The sequence below is a fragment of the Mustelus asterias genome, unplaced genomic scaffold (assembly GCF_964213995.1).
Source record: "Mustelus asterias unplaced genomic scaffold, sMusAst1.hap1.1 HAP1_SCAFFOLD_129, whole genome shotgun sequence".
Lineage (NCBI taxonomy): Eukaryota > Metazoa > Chordata > Chondrichthyes > Carcharhiniformes > Triakidae > Mustelus > Mustelus asterias.
The window spans coordinates 930,293-950,554 of NW_027590163.1; the positions used below are offsets into that span (position 1 = coordinate 930,293).

A 20,262-nucleotide genomic window follows, 5' to 3' on the forward strand; every position below is an offset into this window, starting at 1 on the left:
GAGTTAACAATTCAGGTATTTGTTCAAGATCAGATGGACTAATGGATCAACCAGGGTCTAATTGAATAACAGAGCAGACTTGAAGGGCTGAACAACCTATTCCATTTCCTGAGTAGTCTGTCCACAGGACAGAACCGCTTCCCACACAGAGTAGGTGAATGGCCTCTCCCCAGTGTGAACTTGCTGGTGCCTCCGCAGGTGCGATGACTGAGTGAATCCCTTCCCACACTGAGAGCAGGTGAATGGTCTCTCCCCAGTGTGAACTCGCTGGTGTATCCGCAGGCTAGATGACCGAGTGAATCCCTTTCCACACTGAGAGCAGGTGAATGGTCTCTCTCCAGTGTGAACTCGCTGGTGTGTCCGCAGGCTGGATGAAGCTCTGAATCCCTCCCCACACTGAGAGCAACTGAAGGGCCTCTCCCCGGTGTGAACTCGCTGGTGTCTCCACAGGTGGGAGGACCGAGTGAATCCCTTCCCACACTGAGAGCAGGTGAACGGCCTCTCCCCAGTGTGAACTCGCTGGTGTCTCCACAGGTGGGAGGACCGAGTGAATCCCTTCCCACACTGAGAGCAGGTGAATGGTCTCTCCCCAGTGTGAACTCGCTGGTGTATCCGCAGGCTAGATGACCGAGTGAATCCCTTCCCACACTGAGAGCAGGTGAATGGTCTCTCCCCAGTGTGAACTCGCTGTTGTGTCCGCAGGCTGGATGAAGCTCTGAATCCCTTCCCACACTGAGAGCAGGTGAACGGCCTCTCCCCAGTGTGAACTCGCTGGTGCGTCCGCAAGCTGCACAACTGACTGAATCCCTTCCTTCACAGCACGCAAGAAACAATACTTTTCACTGTCTATGAATACATGTGACAATAAATCAAATCAAATCAAACCCTGCACATTCTTCCTTTTCTGATAACAGTCTAAGTCCCTCCTGAGTGCCTCAGTTGAACTTGCTTCCACCCAATCTGGGCAGTGCATTCCAAACCCGAACATTTGTGCTGGAAGGGATTTGCTCAGTCACCGTGTCTCATTGACCCTTACCTTGCTCACACTGAAAGGAGTGTTTACATGTTCCCAATGTGTGAAAACCTTTAAAAGCAGACATGAAATGCGCATCACCAACTCATTCACATGAGGGAGATATCATTCACCTGATCCATGGATGCAAAAGGACTTTCCCTTTCTTCCAACCTGTTGAGACACCAATTAGTCCACAGAGGGGAGTAGTTTTTATCAGCTTTGGGTGTGGGATAGGCTTCATTCAGTCATCCAACCTGGGTGGCACGGTAGCACAGTGGTTAGCACTGCTGCTTCATAGCTCCAGGTACCTGGGTTCGATTCCCGGCTTGGGTCGCTGTCTGTGTGGAGTCTGCACATTCTCCTCGTGTTTGCGTCGGTTTCCTCCGGTTTCCTCCCACAGTCCAAAGATGTGCGGGTTAGGTTGATGGGCCATGCTAAAATTGCCCCTTAGTGTCTTGAGATAGGTAGGTTAGAGGGATTAGCGGGTAAATATGTAGGGATATGGGGGTGGGCCTGGGTGGGATTGTGGTCGGTGTAGACTCGATGGGCCGAATGGTCTCTTTCTGTACTGTCGGATTTCTATGAACCTGGTTAGACACCAGTGAGTTCACAAGTGACTGCAGAGGTTGGCTTCTGCTGTCATTACTGCTGTTTTTAAAAAAAGTTTGAAGTTTATTTATTAGTGTCACAAGTAGCCTTAACACTGCAATAAAGATACTGTGAAAATCCCCTAGTCACCACACTCTGGCGCTTGTTCGGGTACACTGAGGGAGAATTTAGTATGGCCAATGTACCTGACCAGTATGTCTTTTGGACTGTGGGAGGAAACCAGAGCATCCAGAGGAAACCCACACAGACATGGGGAGAACGTGCAGACTCCACAAAGACAGTGACAAAAGCTGTGGATCGAACCTGAGTCCTTGACACTATGAGCCAGCAGTGTTAACCACTGTGCCACAGGGCCACCCAGTTGGACTGAACAATGTTCATTCTGCGAGTCAGGTTTTGCTTCTGACAATAATAACCATCCTATCTTGACTGGGCTTTACTTCTGGATAAATATGAAATTCATCAACTTTTAAAAATATATATATTTTTCTGGATTTTTTCTTTTCCAAAGACTACAGAACTTTTACATTATTTCTGCTGAGGAACCATTATCACTCTCCATCCATTTCAGGAAACCTCATCTGGTAAAGATCTGTTCCCACAGGATTTTAGCTGTAGTGTCTGCATCATTTTTACAAACAGGGAAAGCTTCAACCCACCAGCTAAATATACCTGTAATTAGCAGGATATACCAGTCTCCTCCTTTTAGTGTGGAGAGTGAGCCGGTATAATCAAGCTGCAGTGTTTCCCAGGGAAGATCAATAATATGGGATGTGTTCATTAGGACAATGCATTTTGCAGGATCTGATTAGTTTAGATACAGATGAGGCACAGCTTCAGGTGCTGATGGACATTCTGATGCATCCTCAGCTGCTGATAGTATGATCATCTTGTATAATATTGAGGAGTCAAAAAACAAGAAATATGCCTTGCTTTGATCTTATACTACCTTTCTAAGGTGTGACTAAAGTCAAATTCAAACCATGCTTGTGATTTTTAAAAAACTCTATGTCAGATGAGTGAGTCCTTACTTGCTGTGAGTGATGAGGGGAAGTTTTTTCTATGGTGCCCACCCTCTTTGCCCACAGTCACATTTGGGTCAGCGTCCTGATAAGTTTTTAAAAGACATTTACCTGGAGTCTGTCGTACAAGTCCCAACGATTGTGTTTTGAGTGGATCCCATGGAATCTCCTCCAGAGCAGCTTTCCTGGTGATTCAGTTTGCCTGGTTATTACCATCACTCCCTTCACTAACTCCTGCTGCTGATCTACCTTCACCTCACAAATAGCAATTTGTCCTGGACACTTACCAGCAACATCCCCAATCTTTCAGTTTGGAGTGGTGAGGAGTGGTTTCCTTTCTGCTGTGGAGAAGCCATGTTTTCTCCCCCAAAGGGGTAGGTTTTCTGTGAGGGAATTACAACCAAAGGAGCTTTCAGAATATTTGGTGATTGTATCAGTAACAGTTTGAAGGCTGTGATCACAAGAAATTCAGATTTCTGGGCTAACTGTTGTGGTTGTGGTGGATATTTAGTGAGGATATGACAACTGTTGTGGAGAATCAAAGACACAGCTCCAGTCTGATACGGACCTTGTTCATAAACCAGATCACATAAACCCCAGTGCAATCTAACAGTGATTTGTAGTTAACAGGTCCATTGGACATGATCTCTTTGCCTGACTAATATGTGGGATTCTTTCATACTGAAACATCCCAGCCAAGTAATAATTCTGAAGATTCAGGACATGAATTCTTTTTCTTTGTAATTCCATCAATCAATTACTCTTAACACACTGGAATACTCCCTTGTCCCTTTAGGATAATATCACTACAGTATATGGGGGTCTGCAGAAATATATAATTAATCTCTGGCAGGCACTTTGTGTGCTTAATGGGCACTTTATATCTGCTCAATGAATTGGATAATCAATCTTTCCACAGGGGCAATTGTGTCTGAGAACTATCCGACTGGAAAACTTTTTCCATTAAGGTCGCAGATTACTGCAGCAGATATGCATTGTTCTGACTCTGCCAGCAGGGGTGGAATTAATTGGATAGATCTTCCAAAGAGCCAACACAGACATAATGGGCCAAATGGTTTCTATTTGTGTTGTATCATTATATAGAAGAGTGAATATTCAGTATCGGGGACAGAGAGAGGAACCAGTGACTGTGCGATTGAACCCAGCCAGAATCAGCACCATCAACAGAGGAGTTTGGATACAGGAGTTGGAACGTCCTGTTGAAGTTGTACAAGACATTGGTAAGGCCACACTTGGAATACTGTGTGCAATTCTAGTCACCCTATTATAGAAAGGATATTATTAAACTAGAAAGAGTGCAGAAAAGATTTACTAGGATGCTACCGGGACTTGATGGATTGAGTTATAAGGAGAGGCTGGATAGACTGGGACTTTTTTCTCTGGAGTGTAGGAGGCTGAGGGGTGATCTTATAGAGGTCTATAAAATAATCAAGGGCGCAGATCAGCTCGATAATCAATATCTTTTCCCAAAGGTAGGGGAGTCTAAAACTAGAGAGTTTAGGTTTAAGGTGAGAGGGGAGAGATACAAAAGTGTCCAGAGGGGCATTTTTTTCACACACAGGGTGGTGAGTGTCTGGAACAAGCTGCCAGAGGTAGTCGTAGAGGTGGGTACAATTTTGTCTTTTAAAAAGCATTTAGTTACATGGGTACGATGGGTATAGAGGGATCTGGGCCAAATGCGGGCAATTGGGATTAGTTTAGGGGTTTAAAAAAAGGGCGGCATGGATAAGTTGGACCGAAGGGCCTGTTTCCATGCTGTAAACCTCTATGACTCAATGAGTGAGAGGGGAAACGGTGTAAAAACTTTGATACCTCTGTGTGATCCACAGCAGATCTTCCAGAAATAGAGCACAGCAAATCACCAATTCACAATATTTTGTTATCTCAAATGTTAACAATTTTATTTTGTATTAACTGTTTGAGAATTCAATGGTGCAGTTATCACCCAGCATTCGCTGCGGGTGTGAAAGTGCCCTATTTACGCCACAGGCGCCCAATGCGCAGGCGCAGTGTCACTTTACTCGGAGCCCTGCGAGTGCGGGAGACTGTTTTTCCAGCGGTGAGAGTCGATGGGGCGGAGGGCGGTGCAGAGCCGGGGTGGGGAGGGAGCGGAGGCTTCACAAACACCCGCTGTAGGCCGCAAGGTCGGAATCAGACCCTACGGGTCTCGGGTTTGCAGCTGCGGGGATTTTATCCGGGATCAGGCCCTGTGCCGCGGTCGCCATCTTTGTTCCGCGGGGAGCAGGGCGCATGCGCAGTCAGTGGGCGGAGCTAAACCAGACAATGTTGGAAAAGCTCAACAGGTCTGACAGCTTCTGTGGGGACAGAATCAGAATGGAGCTAATGTTTCCAGTCTGGATGACCATTTGTCAGAGCTAAGGGTAAAGAGAATCAGAAAAGATTTATACTATGGGGTGGAATGGGACAAAGGGAATGTAATTAGGATAAAGATGGCACGGCTTCACCTGAAAGGGGTGTTTAGGATCTTGGATGGTGAGCAGAAAGGAGGTAAAGGGGCAGGTGTTGCACCTTCTAGCAGGACCCAGACCTTCCTGTCATTTGCCACTTCAACAGACCACACTACGCTCTAGTCCACATGTCCATCCTTGCAATATTCTGGTGAACCCCAACGCAAACTGGAGGAACAATTGGGCACTTTAAAGCCTTCTGGATTGAACATTGAGTTCAACAACTTCAGAGCATGAACACTCCCCTCCACCATCACCCCATTTCCATTTATTTTATTTAATCCTGTTTCTTCTTTTCATAGTAAGAACATAGAACATAGAACATAGAAAGCCACAGCACAAACAGGCCCTTCGGCCCACAAGTTGCGCCGATCACATCCCCACCTCTAGGCCTATCTATAGCCCTCAATCCCATTAAATCCCATGTACTCATCCAGAAGTCTCTTAAAAGACCCCAACGAGTTTGCCTCCACCACCACCTGGTGATTGTCGAGGCAAGACTGTTCTCTTCCTGTTGGGGAGCACTTCAGCGGTCACAGGCATTCGGCCTCTGATATTCGGGTAAGCGTTCTCCAAGGCGGCCATCGCGACAGACGACAGCGCAGAGTCGCTGAGCAGAAACTGATAGCCAAGTTCCGCACACACGCGAACGGCCTCAACCGGGATATTGGGTTCATGTCACACTATTTGTAACGCCCACAGTTGCGTGGACCTGCAGAGTTTCACTGGCTGTCTTGTCTGGAGACAATACACATCTTTTTAGCCTGTCTTGATGCTCTCTCCACTCCCATTGTTTTGTTTCTTAAAGACTTGATTAGTTGTAAGTATTCGCATTCCAACCATTATTCATGTAAATTGAGTCTGTGTCTTTATAAACTCTGTTTGTGAACAGAATTCCCACTCACCTGAAGAAGGGGCTTAGAGCTTCGAAAGCTTGTGTGGCTTTTGCTACCAAATAAACCTGTTGGACTTTAACCTGGTGTTGTTAAACTTCTTACTGTGTTTACCCCAGTCCAACGCCGGCATCTCCACATCTTCTTTTCATCTCATTCATCCATTTTTATCATCCTTCTTTCTCTCTTTCATTTTTCCACTTTTCCAATCCCACTCTCCTTGCCTCCCCCACCCCCACCCCACCGTTCAAGCCAACTGCCTGAACCATCTGTACCTCTATTCTGCCATTCACACATTATGATCCCTTAATGGACACTTTTAGCACTTCTCTCTGTCATCTTTACCCTAATTTACATTCTTTTTGTCGTTTTACAGCTCCCCCTCCCCCACCCTCAATTTCTTTTTGATTTTCTTTGTCCTTAGCTCTGACGAAAGGACATCCAGACTCAAAACGTTGGCTCTATTCTCTCCACAGATGCTGTCAGACCTGCTGAGATTTTCCAGCATTTTCTCTTTTTGTTTCAGATTCTGGCATCTGCAATGGGTGGAGCTCCAGGGTCCTGGTGACCAGGAGAGAAGATGTTTGATTCGTTGACCAACAGGGCTGGGTTACTGTACACCCTCTTCAGAGGGGGTGGTTATGCAGGGTGAATGTGTGGCCATCCGAATAACAGAAGAAAAGGATCATCAGAATTAGGAGCAGGAGCAGGCCATTGACACATTCAGTACACATTCAGTACACATTGACACATTCAGCTCGACCATTCAGTAAACTCATGTCTCATCTGATCATTGTATTTTCCTCCAGCCCCAACCTCCCTAACCCATGACTGGGAGTGAAAATGGTGTAGAAAGCAGTCTTGAATATACTCAATGAACCAGCCTTGACTGCTCACTGGGGGAGAGAATTCCACAGGCTATTGGTCCTCAGAGAAGAAATTTCTCCTCATCTCTGTCTTAGAGCCTTATTTTTAAATTGCCTGCAGTTCTAGATTTCCCGTTTTGGAGAAACATTCTTTCAGGACTTATCTTGTCAAGCACCAACATAATCTTACATGCTTCAGTAAGCTCATCTCTCATTTATCTAAAAGTTAATGAGTACAGATGCACCCTGCCCAAACTTTCTTCATAAAACAAACACATTTATGCCTGGAATCGGCTTAGTGAATCTTGTCTGAACTGCTCCCAATGTAAGCATATTGATCTTAAATAATTGTACACAAGGAAATAGGAGAGAATGTTACAAATTTCTATCTTGGACTGACTGATGGATTTTGGAAACTCCTTTAGCAGGGAGTTGCAAGGGGAGGATTTACACAGCAATCTCAAACAAGGAAAATGTTTATCTCATAATTTCTAACCACAGTTGACAAATGACTCTTGTAACCTCCTTTTACAGGGAGTTGGAAGATTTGATGACTGCTATTTTTCCCTGACTCCAGTACTTCTGATATCTTTCCAGCTGCAGGCTCCAGGAGGAGGTTTTAAATTTGAAAAGAGTGAAATTGTTCCAGAGGTGAGTATTATTGAACATTCACCCACAATTCAGAGTTTTTAGTGCTGTGCTCTGTTATCTGAGAGGTTCCTTGGCTCTGGGGCTGGTGTGATTCAGCAGCAAGTTCACACTGGGGAGAGGCTGTTCACCTGCATTGTGTGTGCAAAGGGATTCAGTCATCCAATCATAGAATCGATGGAACGGAGACAGGCCCTTCGGCCCAAACTGGTCCATGCCGATCAAAATGCCCATCCAAGCTGACCCCATTTGGCTGCATTTGGCCCATATCCCTCTAAACGTTTCCTATCCATGTATCTGTCCAAATACCTTTTAAATGTTGTCAATGTCCCTGCCTCAACCACTTCCTGTGGCAGTCCATTCCACATACGTACCACCCTCTGTGTAAAAAAGATGCTCCTCAGGTTCCCATTAATTCTTCCCCTCTTAACTTAAACCTATGCCCTCTCATTCTTGATTCCCCAACCCCGGGAAAAAGACTGAGTATGTTCACCCTATCCATGCCTCTCATGATCTTATACACCTCGATAAGATCACCCCTCAGTGTCCTACGCTCCAAAGAAAAAAGTCGAGTGTATCCAATCTTTCTCTATAACTCAGTCCCTTGAGTCCTGGCAACATCCTTGTAAATCTCTTCTGCACTCCTTCCACTTTAATAACATCTTTCCTATAGCAAGGCAACCAAAACTGAACACAATATTCCAGCTGCGGCCTCACTAACTTCCTGTACAACTGCAACATAACTTCCTAACTTCTATACCCAATGCCCTGACTGATGAAGGCCAGCATGCCAAAAACCTTTTTCACTACCCTACCTACCTGTGACTCTACTTTTAGAGAACCGTGCACTTGAACTCCAAGTTCCCTCTGTTCCTCGATACTCCCTCAGGTCCAGCCATTCACCGTGAAAGTCCAACCTTGATTTGACTTTCCAAAATGCAACACCTTACACTTATCTGTATTGAACTCCATTTGCCATTTCTCGGCCCACTTCCCCAGCTGATCAAGATCCTGCTGCAATTTTTGATAACCTTCCTCACTGTCTGCAATACCACCTATTTTAGTGTCATCTGCTGACACATCAGTGAATTCACACTGGGGAGAGGCCATTTACCTGTTATGTCTGTAGGAAGGGATTAACTCAGTCATCCCACCTGCTCAGACACCAGCGAGTTCACAAGTGGTTACAGGGGTTGGATTCTGCTGTTATTGCTGCTGTTAATTACATCCAGGATTGAACCATGTTCATTCATCTGAGTCATCAGTGCAGACTTGATGGGCTGAAGAGCCTCTTTCTGCACTGTAGAGATTATGAGTTCTTAAAATTCTGTATGAATTAAACATAATTTTACTATTTCTGATTTCTGTACATCTGGAGAGAAATTCCACTCCTTTGTGAGCATTTTGATTGATTTGCTGACTTGCAATAATGTTTTAAATTCATTATTCACTTTAAGCCAGTGAGGAAAGAATGTTCCACAGCAACTTGAATTGTCTATTCTCAGTTTCTGAGCTGTATTGACTGTGATGAGATTTTAAACTCCTTTTACAGGATATTAAAAGGGGAGGATTTGCCAACAGAAATCTCAAAGCTTCACACCAAGCTCTGACAGAGTCACTCATTAGGACGGGGAAACCATTGCCTGTTTCACCATCAGAGTGTCAGGAAATGTACCGAGACGCAGACACCCACACCATGGGAAAACCGTGGAAATGTGGGGATTGTGGAAAGGGATTCAGATTCCCGTCTGTGCTGGAAACACATCAACGCAGTCACACTGGGGAGAGACCGTTCACCTGCTCCGTGTGTGGGAAAGGATTCAGTGATTTATCTACTCTGCTGAAACACCAGCGAGTTCACACTGGGGAGAGACTGTTCACCTGTTCCAATTGTGGGAAGGGCTTCACTCAGTCATCCCATCTGCTGACACACCAGCGAGTTCACACTGGAGAGAAGCCGTTCACCTGCTCCGTGTGTGGGAAAGGATTCGGAGATTCCTCCAGTCTGCTGAGACACCAGCAAGTTCACACTGGGGAAAGACCATTCACCTGCTCAGAGTGTGAGAAGGGATTCCGTGATTTATCAACCCTGCGGAGACACCAGCGAGTTCACACTGGGGAGAGACGATTTACCTGCTCTGACTGTGGGGAGGGATTCACTCGGCCATCCACGCTGCTGACACACCAGCAAGTTCACGAGTGATGACAGGGGTTGGATTCTGCTGTTATTGCTGCTGTTAATCACATCCAGGACTGAACCATGTTCATTCTAACAGTTGGTGAAGTGGGAGGGTCGGAGGGTTTCTTGCTGTTGGACTGACCGGTCTCTCAATTTTCATTCCAGTGGCTGATTCCCTTTGAGCGAGGGCACATTTCCACTGAAATGATCCACAAAAGCAGGTGTCAGATGAGACTGAGATGAGGAAAAAATTCTTCAAAGGGTAGTGAACTTGTGGAATTGTCTACCACAGAAGGCTGTGGAATCCAAGTCACTGAATATATTCAAGGAAGAGATAGATTTTTTTTAGATTTTAATGGCTTCAGGTGGTATGGGGAGAATATGGCATTGAGATCGAGGATCAGCCATGATCATATTGAATGGTGGAGCAGACTTGAATGGCCTGCTCCTAGTTTCTATCGAGTACATTAATTTTACCCTGGATAGTAAATAGTCTTTTTCCTACCACTACAGGTGTCTTGTCTTTTATCCGTCCTCGTTCTGAGGGTTGGCCGCGCTCTGGACAATCTTTCTCCACTGCCTGTCCCATCGAGAGGCCGGTCCACATTCCGATATTATCCACCCGTCTCGGGCCTTCCTTGCACACATTTTCCAGGTGTTTGTCTTGCATTACCTCTTTCCAAACACTCCCTCCCTATTCACAACACGTGTCCAAAATAGGTGAGCTTCCGGGATGTGAGAGCCTCAGACAGGTTCCGGTGAACACCAGCTTTCTCCAGCACCCACTCATTCACCCACTTTGCCGTCCGTGACACACGGAATATCCGTCTGAGTCCTTTCATTTCAAACACTTTTATTGGAACCTCGTCACTCTTAGAATCTTAGAAGCCCTACAGCACAGAAAGAGGCCATTCGGCCCATCGAGTCTGTACCGACCACAATCCCACCCAGGCCCTACCCCCATATCCCCCCGCTAATCCCTCTAACCTACGCATCCCAGGACACTAAGGGCAATTTTTAGCATGGCCAATCAACCTAACCCGCACATCTTTGGACTGTGGGAGGAAACCGGAGCACCCGGAGGAAACCCACGCAGACACGAGGAGAATGTGCAAACGCCACACAGAGTGACCCAAGCCGGGATTCGAACCCAAGTCCCTGGAGCTGTGAAGCAGCAGTGATAACCACTGTGCCGCTCGTCTCGATGGTCCAGCTTTCACAGACGCACATTGTCACTGGCCACACAAGGACTTTCAGGAGATGAGTATTCATTGTAACCGAGATGCTGGGGCTGCTCCATACTGTTTTCACTGAGATTACAACACCATGAACCTTAAGCCTGGCCTGAATTTATTGATAGATTCTGTATCTATCACTACAGGTAGTTCTCAGATAAATACATTAGTCTCTGTTCCATTGAGTCTCCAGCACAGGGCCGGGCCAGTCAGCTCTTTTGGTCTGTCAGTAATTTGCTCCACATCAGCCTCCACCTACCCCACTGCATCTCCTCCCGATCAGCATATCCTTCTGTTACTGTGTCCCTCATGTGTGGATCTAACTTTCCTTTCAATGTATTCATGCTGTTCACCTCAACCACTCACCATGGACCAAGTTCCATATTCTCTGTTATTTGGGGTCAATAATGAATTGCCCTTCTTTTTAACATCAGAATTTGGATCAAATTATCAAATTAAACAATCAAATTAAATGAATGGCGGGGGGGTTCGGGGGGGGGGAGTCCTTTAAAGGGACAAAAACTAAACCGTGAATGAAAAGTTAAAAACTTAAAACTATGATGTGGTTCTGGTGAGAAATGAAGAACTCCAGCCCCCGCAGTGCCCACGGAAGATCTTGTGTTGGTAGTCACCACATGCTCCCTCTCTAGGGACACCCGGTCACAAACATGGGCTGGCACAGTGGTTAGCACTGCTGTCTCACAGCTCCAGGGACCTGGGTTCAATTGCAGCCTTGGGTGATTGTGTGGAGTTTGCACATTCTCCCCATGTCTGCATGGGTTTCCTCTGGGTAGTGTCACAGTAGGTTTACATGAGCACTGTAATGAAGACACTGTGAAACTCTCCTAGTCGCCACACTCTGGTGCCTGTTCGGGTACACTGAGGGAGAATTTAGCACTGGACCCAGTTAGGTTAGGTGCCAATGCACCTAACCAGCACGTCTTTCAGACTGTGGGAGGTAACCGGAGCACCCGGAGGAAACCCACACAGACACGGGGAGAACACAGACAAGTGACCCAAGCTGGGAATCAAACCCAGGTCCCTGGCACTGTGAGGCAGCTAACTGCTGTGCCACCGTGCCACCAATGATCCAGGTGAATGTTAAATAAGAGACAGAGCAGAATTATAATCTCTCAACTATTATAATGGTTTATTCAAAAAGAGTAAATAATACGAGAGAAATTAAAACAATGAGTCTCACTGCCTTCTGCCTGTCGGAGACTAATCTAACGACAGCTGGTCTGGAGCTCGAGAGGTCCTGGCAACGTTCGTGATCCTGGTCCAAGGTGAAGACCAACGTACCCGGGTCGAAGCCCCGCCCCCCGTGTTTTACAGTGCGGCACAAACAACCTGACAGGAGATTTGGTCAATTCCCAGGCTTGGGAAACAATATACAAACACAGCACTGGAAGGTCAGCTTGTTTCTGTAGCACAGCTGCTTCTTTCGGTTCTCACAGCATGAATAAATGCTGAGTTGACTGGTGAATATCTTAACTCTTTACTTTCTATACATTCCACCCTGAGATTCAGCAGTTAACGCAGCAATCCCATCTGTACCTGTATAAGTTCCTTCACAGCAATGACCTGTGTGAACAATGCACGCACTCTGTACCACAAGACAATTAAAATGAACAACAAAAGGGTACAAAGTAGCAGTATGACAACAGGATGTAACATTAAAGTAAAAACAGCGGATGGTTTGGGTGACCATACATTAAAAACATCCCACCAAAGGTGAAAACTGAGGCAATTAAGTTCATCCGATGTTTGGTGAAGTTTGCCTTCAGCACAGGTCATTTCCACACTCTGCCTAAGAAGATGTTGCCTGTCTTGACTTAGGTGTGCAGAAACGTGTGTATTTTGTTCAATAAACCTGCATAATTTATTAAGTTCAATTGAAGGCAGATGCACAATACCGTGGGTGTGTCTATATCAAATAATATGTTCTATTAGTATGTACATCAAATATGTCCCATGCATCTTTCCAACATTGGTTTACAGGGGGTTCAAGCTATCTGGCATTCAGATGCACATTGTGAGTGCTGGTAATGCAGACATAGCTTTTTTAAATTATTCATGGAGTCACATGTGGGCCAGACCAGTTAAGGATGGCAGATTTCCTTCCCGAAAGGACATTGTGAATCAGATGTTTTTTTTCCTGACAATCGACAATGGTTTCATGGTCATCAGGAGATTCTTATTTCCAGATCTTTTTCATTAAATTTCACTATCTGCTGTGGTGGGATTTGAACCTGGGTCCCCAGAACATTAGCTGAGTTCTGAATTAGTAATCTAGCGATAATATCACGAGGCCATCGCCTCCCCACCAAACTTGTCCAAATTCATGCATAATAGTATCATTAACTGGCGATAATTCCTATTGACATTGGCCATGACTCAGCTGTAAGGTACAAGCTTCATGTATGAGGAGTTATGTAGAGGACATACCATCACAAAAGGCCATTGGCTACAATCCGCCGCACTGAGCACGGGTGCCTGGACAGTGATGTTATACAAAAAATATTTCTGTCCTTCTGCACAAGTACATTTGTTTTGAGTGCATATTTTACTGGATGCCTTCCATCCCCCATGCATAGGGAGTGAACGCAGCTTAGGAGGTACAAGCCAAGCATGTCCAGCAGCAATTATTTCCCCTTTTCTGTGGGGTTTGGTTTGAGATATGTACCCACACCTTGCCACCCTTACATACAGGTGTGTCATATTCCCTGTCTGGAGGAAGAATTGAAGGGACAGGTTGTTTTATCATCTTACTCAAGAGGGTTCATAGAATCCCTACAGTGCAGAAGGAGGCCATTCGGCCCATCGAATCTGCACCGACCACAATCCCACCCAGGCCCTACCCCCATAACCATACTTATTTACCCTATAACACCCTGACACTAAAGGGCAATTTATCATGGCCAATCAACCTAACCCACATCTTTGGAGTGTGGAAGGAAACCGGAGCACTTGGATGAAACCCACGCAGACACGGGGAGAATGTGCAAACTCCACACAGACGGTGACACAAGCCAGGAGTCAAATCCAGGTCCCTGGTGCTGTGAGGCTGCAGTGCTAACCACTGTGCCGCCGTGCCACCCCTCCTTTTTGTGGCCTATTATTCAAATTATGTAAGGCCTTTGCCACTCTTTGAGTGTGTGGTCAAGCTTGATTTGTTGTTTCAATAGCCCATTCATGTGTTCAATCAGGCCAGGCTCGGGGATATGCAATACCCAATGTATTCCATTCATTGACTCCTGTGTGATACAAATGTCGTCCCAACTTGATTTTTACACGGTGAGATCTTATTCCTTCGCACCTTATCACATTATTATTCTTGATCACTCGAGCTCTGATTTTTCACTGGCCATGCTAGGATAGGATTATAACCATTCATTAGAATCTACTCTCGCTTTTCAGTCCAGTGCTACTTGGAGTATACCGTCACTTCAGTGACTATCGGGTCATAGTCCCTCACAGTTCTCATCACAAATTTATGATAAATTAATTTAAACAATGCCTGAGAACGCTTCTTAACTTCTTAATCAACTACCTACCACTGTTTGTTGATTGGTCGGACCCCCTTTTCACAGATTCGGGTATCTCAGCCACTGAACACCAGCCAGTCCTGGAATAAGTTTAATTCTAACTCAATGAGGAAATATTCTCACCAGGTCCTCTGTCAGGGCACTGCTAAGCAGCTTTAATGGTCCATGATTGCAGAAACTGAGCTGTAGTCAAATTTGATTGAGTTTTTTGAAGGGGTAACTAAGAAGGTAGATGAGGGCAGTGCAGTTGATGTTGTCAACATGAACTTTAGCAAGATCTCTGACAAAGTACCGCATGGTAGGTTGTTGCATAAGGTTAAAATCTCACGGAATCCAGGGTGAGGTATCTAAATGGATACAAAATTGGCTTCTTGACAGAAGCCAGAGGGTGGTTGTAGAGGGTTGTTTTTCAAACTGGAGGCCTGTGACCAGCAGTGTGCCTCAGGGATCAGTACTGGGCCCACTGTTACTTGTCATTTATATTAATGATTTGGATGAGAATATAGGAGGCACGGTTAGTAAGTTTGCAGATGACACCAAGATTGGTGGCATAGTGGACAGTGAAGAAAGTTATCTCCGATTGCAAAGGGATCTTGATTAATTGGGCCAGTGGGCTGACGAATGGCAGATGGAGTTTAATTGAGACAAACGTGAGGTGATGCATTTTGGTAGATTGAGCTAGGGCAGGACTTACTCAGTTAATGGCAGGGCGTTGGGGAGTAACAGAACAAACAGATCGAGGGGTACAGGTTCATAGCTCCTTGAAAGTGGAGTCACAGGTGGACAGAATGCTGAAGAAGGCATTCGGCATGCTTGGTTTCATCGGTCAGAACATTGAATACAGGAGTTGGGACGTCTTGTTGAAGTTGTACAAGACATTGGTAAAGCCACACTCGGAATAGTGTGTGCAGTTCTGGTCATCCTATTATAGAAAGGGTATTATTAAACTAGAAATAGTGCAGAAAAGATTTAGTAGGATGCAACTGGGACTGGATGGTTTGAGTTATAAGGAGAGGCTGGATAGACTGGGACTTTTTTCTCTGGAGCGCAGGAGGCTGAGGGGTGACCTTATAGAGGTCTATAAAATAATGAGGGGCATAGATGAGGTAGATAGTCAATATCTTTTCCCAAAAGTAGGGGAGTCTAAAACTAGAAGGCATAGGTTTAAGGTGAGAGGGGAGAGATACAAAAGTGTCGAAAGGGGCAATTTTTTCACACAGAGGGTGGTGAGTGTCTGGAACAAGCTGCCAGAGATAGCAGTAGAGGCGGGTACAATTTTGTCTCTTAAAAAGGTTTTAGATAGTTACATGAATAAGATGGGTATAGAGGGATATGGGCCAAATGCAGGCAATTGGGATTAGCTAAGGGGTTTAAAAAAAAAGGCAGCATGGACAAGTTGGGCTGATGGGCCTATTTCCATGCTGTAAACCTCTATGACTCCATAGTCCAGTCCCATAATGCCTCACATTCAAACTACAGTCCATCAATGATAATGGAATATGTGGCTGTATGTAGCTGCCTCGGCCATGGTCAACCCCAACACTGCCTTCCTGAACTGCTACAATGCCTGAGGTATAGGTGACCCAAAGTGCTGTTAGGCAGGGAGGTCCAGCGACACATTCCAGACTTTCACTAGAATGTAAGTGGGTTCCAGATTGATATATTCCATTCAACCACACCCAAGGTAAGTTATTCCAATTCTGTTATTGTCCAGGACCATATATTTACAATCTCTTTAAAACAGAAATTAAACATTCCCATTTGATTTCAGACAGTAACATATTCTGTTGGATTGATCTTTGTCAATGTCAGGCTGGGGTTGTTCCCCTTGGAGCAAAGGAGGTTGAGGGGAGATTTGATAGAGGTGGACAAGATTCTGACAGGTTTAGATAAGGTGGACAAAGAAAAGCTGTTCCCATTAGCTGATGGGACAAGGATGACAAGCAAATTTAAAGTTTTGGGTGGGATCATAGAATCAGAGAAACCCTACAGTGCAGAAAGAAGCCATTCGGCCCATCGAGTCTGCACCGACAACAATCCCACCCTACACATTTACCCGCTAATCCCTCTAACCTACGCATATCAGGACTCTCAGGGGCAATTTTCAGCATGCCCAATCAACCTAACCCGCACATTTTTGGACTGTGGGAGGAAACCCGAGCACCCGGAGGAAACCCACGCAGACACAAGGAGAATGTGCAAACTCCACACAGACAGTGACCCAAGCCAGGAATAGAACCCAGGTCCCTGGAGCTGTGAAGGAGCAGTGCTAACCACTGTGTTACCGTGCTGCCCATGTGAGGAATAATATTTTGATGCAGTGAATGCTAATGACGTGGAACTCGCTGCCTACGAGGGTGGAGGAAGTGGAGACAATAAACAATTACAAAGAAAATTGGATGGGCATTGGGGGGGTTTCAAACAGAAATCCTGACTAAATATCTCTGAACTGCCTAACACCCGGTCACTCTGTGATCCGTGTGAAATTTGAAACCAGGTATTCACAACAAGACTCAAAGAGCATCAGCCATTGGAAGTAAAGTTGTGAGACCGGCCAGTCCAGCAGAAAGAAACCCTCCGTCCCTCCCCATTGACCAATATAATTGAAAGCAGAAACAATAACAGCAGAATCGACCACTGGAATCACTCGTGAACTCGCTGGTGTCTCAACAGCTAGGATGAAAGACTGAATCTCTTTTCACACACAGAGCAGCTGAACGGTCTCTCCCCAGTGTGAACTTGTTGGTGTTTCTGCTGGCTGGATGAATCACTGAACCGCTTCCCACAGAGAGCAGGTGAATGGCTTCTCCCCAATGTGAACTTGCTGGTGTGTCCACAGGCTAGATGAAGCTCTGAATCCCGTCCCACACTGAGGGCAGGTGAATGGCCTCTCCCCGGTGTGAACTCGCTGGTGCCTCCGCAGGTGGGATGACTGAGTGAATCCCTTCCCACACTGAGAGCAGGTGAACGGCCTCTCCCCAGTGTGAACTCGCTGGTGTGTCAGCAGGCTGGATGAAGCTCTGAATCCCTTCCCACACTGAGAGCAGGTGAACGGTCTCTCCCCAGTGTGAACTTGCCGGTGCTTCCACAAGCTGGATGACCGAGTGAATCCCTTTCCACACTGAGAGCAGGTGAACGGTCTCTCCCCAGTGTGAACTCGCTGGTGTGTCAGCAGGCTCGATGAAGCTCTGAATCCCTTCCCACACTGAGAGCAGGTGAACGGTCTCTCCCCAGTGTGAACTCGCTGGTGTGTCCGCAGGCTGGATGACCGAGTGAATTCCTTCCCACACTGAGTGCAGGTGAACGGTCTCTCCCCAGTGTGAACTCGCTGGTGTGTCCGCAGGCTGGATGAAGCTCTGAATCCATCCCCACACTGAGAGCAGGTGAAGGCCCTCTCCCTGGTGTGAACTCGCTGGTGTCTCCGCAGGCTGGATGACCGAGTGAATTCCTTCCCACACTGAGAGCAGGTGAATGGCCTCTCCCCCGTGTGAACTCGCTGGTGTATCAGCAGGCTGGATGACAGAGTGAATCCCTTCCCACACTGAGAGCAGGTGAACGGCCTCTCCGCAGTGTGAACTCGCTGGTGTGTCCACAGGCTGGATGAAGCTCTGAATCCATCCCCACACTGAGAGCAGGTGAACGGCCTCTCCCCAGTGTGAACTCGCTGGTGTGTCCGCAGGTTGGAAAACTGACTGAATCCCTTCCCACACTGAGAGCAGGTGAACGGTCTCTCCCCAGTGTGAACGCGCTGGTGTTTCTGCAAGGTGGCTAACAGAGCGAATCCCTTCCCACACTGAGAGCAGGTGAACGGCCTCTCCCCAGTGTGACTGCGCCGATGAGCTTCCAGCTCTGATGGGGCTCTGTATCTCTTCCCACAGTCCCCACATTTCCATGGTTTCTCCATGGTACAGGTGTCCTTACCTCTCTCTTGGGTGGACAATGAGTTGAAGCCTTGTCCACACACAGGACACTGGTACAGTCTTTCCTCACTGTGAATGGTGTGATATTTATTCAGGCTGTGTAACTAGTTAAAGCTCTTTAGTCAGTGCATTGGACACACTCACTCGAGTGTGGCCGTGTGTTGGTGCTTTTCCAGTCACACTGATGTTTGAATTTTTTTTCAAATCAACAGACTGGACAATCATTTCTCCTTCTAGATTCAAAGGCTGATGATATTCAGCTCCCAAGGAATGTGACTCTGTCAGATCTAGACGTGACATTTGAGATTTCAGCCTGTGGTTCCTCTTTCAATATCCTGTAAAATGAGTTAGAAATAGAAGTAGAAATTCAGAACAGACAATTCTAGTTTCTATGGAACATTCTTTCCTCTCTCATTCCCCAAAAGCTGTGAATCTCCATCCCACACACTCTCCCTCCATTCTCACTCTTCTGTATCTAATATTCACCCTCCCAATTCTCCTGAAGGTGCTGATTGAGGCTGATTGACAGATCCATGCTCACTGCTTCCTGTCCACCACACACAAATCATAAGAAACAGGAGCTGCAGTTGGCCATTCAGCCCATCGAACTGCCTCAACCATTCATTGAGAATTGGCTGATCGACCTCACACTATTTGCACAGCGCCACTATTTCCCAAACTATCATGGAAGTTAGTAAGATAGAGGGTTATCGGTAAGCCTCGTAGCTAGGGACATTTCGGCGTAACTTGTGAGCCGAAGGGCCTGTTTGTGCTGTAGCTTTTCTATGTTCTATGTTCTGTCCCCCATGTTGCTCAATGCCTCAAAAGTTACCAATCTCTCTCTTGAAAATATATGATGAATGAGGGTCCACAGTCCTCTGGAGTGCAGAATTCAAAAACTTCACCACATCCTTGAGTGAGGAAATCCCTCCTCATCTTAACTTTCACTCCATTTTCCCACTTGTTCTCCACAACGCTTGACTCCTTTATCAATGTAATATCCACCTAACTCATCCTCGAATATCTTCAATAACCCTCAGCTTCCACTGATCCCTGTGGAAGAAAAATCCAAAGACTAATGATTCTAATAAGCAAGAGATGAATAACTGGAAATATATAATATATATACTATTCAGGCTGATTGACAGATCCATGCTCACTGCTTCCTGTCCTGGATGTGGAGATGCCGGCGTTGGACTCGGGTAAACACAGGAAGAAGTCTCACAACACCAGGTTAAAGTCCAACAGGTTTATTTGGCAGCACAAGCCACTAGCTTTCGGAGCGCTGCCCCTACATCAGGTGAGTGGGATTTCAGTTCACAAACAGGGCATATAAAGACACAAACTCAATTTACAAAATAATGGTTGGAATGCAAGTTTTTACAGGTAATCAAGTCTGAAAGGTACAGACAATGTGAGTGGAGAGACGTTTAAGCACAGGTTAAAGAGATGTGTATTGTCTCCAGCCAGGACAGTTAGTGAGATTTTGCAAGCCCAGGCAAGTCGTGGGGGTTACAAATAGCATGACACGAACCCAAGATCCAAGTTGAGGCCGTCCTCATGTGTGCGGAACTTGGCTGTCAGTCTCTGCTCAGCAACTCTGCGCTGTCGTGTGTCGTGAAGGCTGCCTTGGAGAACGCTTACCCGAAGATCAGAAGCCGAATGCCCGTGACCACTGAAGTGTTCCCAACAGGAAAAGAACACTCTTGTCTGGTGATTGTTGAGCGGTGTTCATTCATCCGCTGTCATAGCGTCTGCATGGTCTCCCCAATGTACCATGCCTCGGGACATCCTTTCCTGCAGCGTCTCAGGTAGACAACGTTGGCCGAGTTGCAAGT

At 46.2% G+C, this 20,262-nt stretch overlaps 3 protein-coding genes across 3 annotated transcripts in view; 1 reads left to right on the forward strand and 2 right to left on the reverse strand.

The window, feature by feature from the left end:
• LOC144484829 (uncharacterized) overlaps window positions 1-18,408 on the reverse strand; it is a 153,524-nt gene extending 135,116 nt beyond the window's left edge. The window contains exons 1-3 of the mRNA XM_078203191.1: window positions 18,333-18,408; window positions 17,393-17,660; window positions 164-667 (exon numbers count right to left, since the gene is read on the reverse strand). Of these exons, the coding sequence (XP_078059317.1) occupies window positions 164-667; window positions 17,393-17,660; window positions 18,333-18,408 (848 nt within the window). The remainder of the gene's footprint in view (window positions 1-163; window positions 668-17,392; window positions 17,661-18,332) is intronic.
• Window positions 1-20,262, reverse strand: part of LOC144484830 (uncharacterized) — a 124,936-nt gene that overhangs the window by 38,081 nt on the left and 66,593 nt on the right. The window lies entirely within an intron of this gene.
• Window positions 4,664-9,745, forward strand: LOC144484819 (uncharacterized). The gene is made up of 3 exons (XM_078203182.1): window positions 4,664-4,726; window positions 7,492-7,545; window positions 9,095-9,745. The coding sequence occupies exons 1-3, from the start codon at window positions 4,664-4,666 to the stop codon at window positions 9,743-9,745; spliced, it is 768 nt and encodes a 255-aa protein (XP_078059308.1).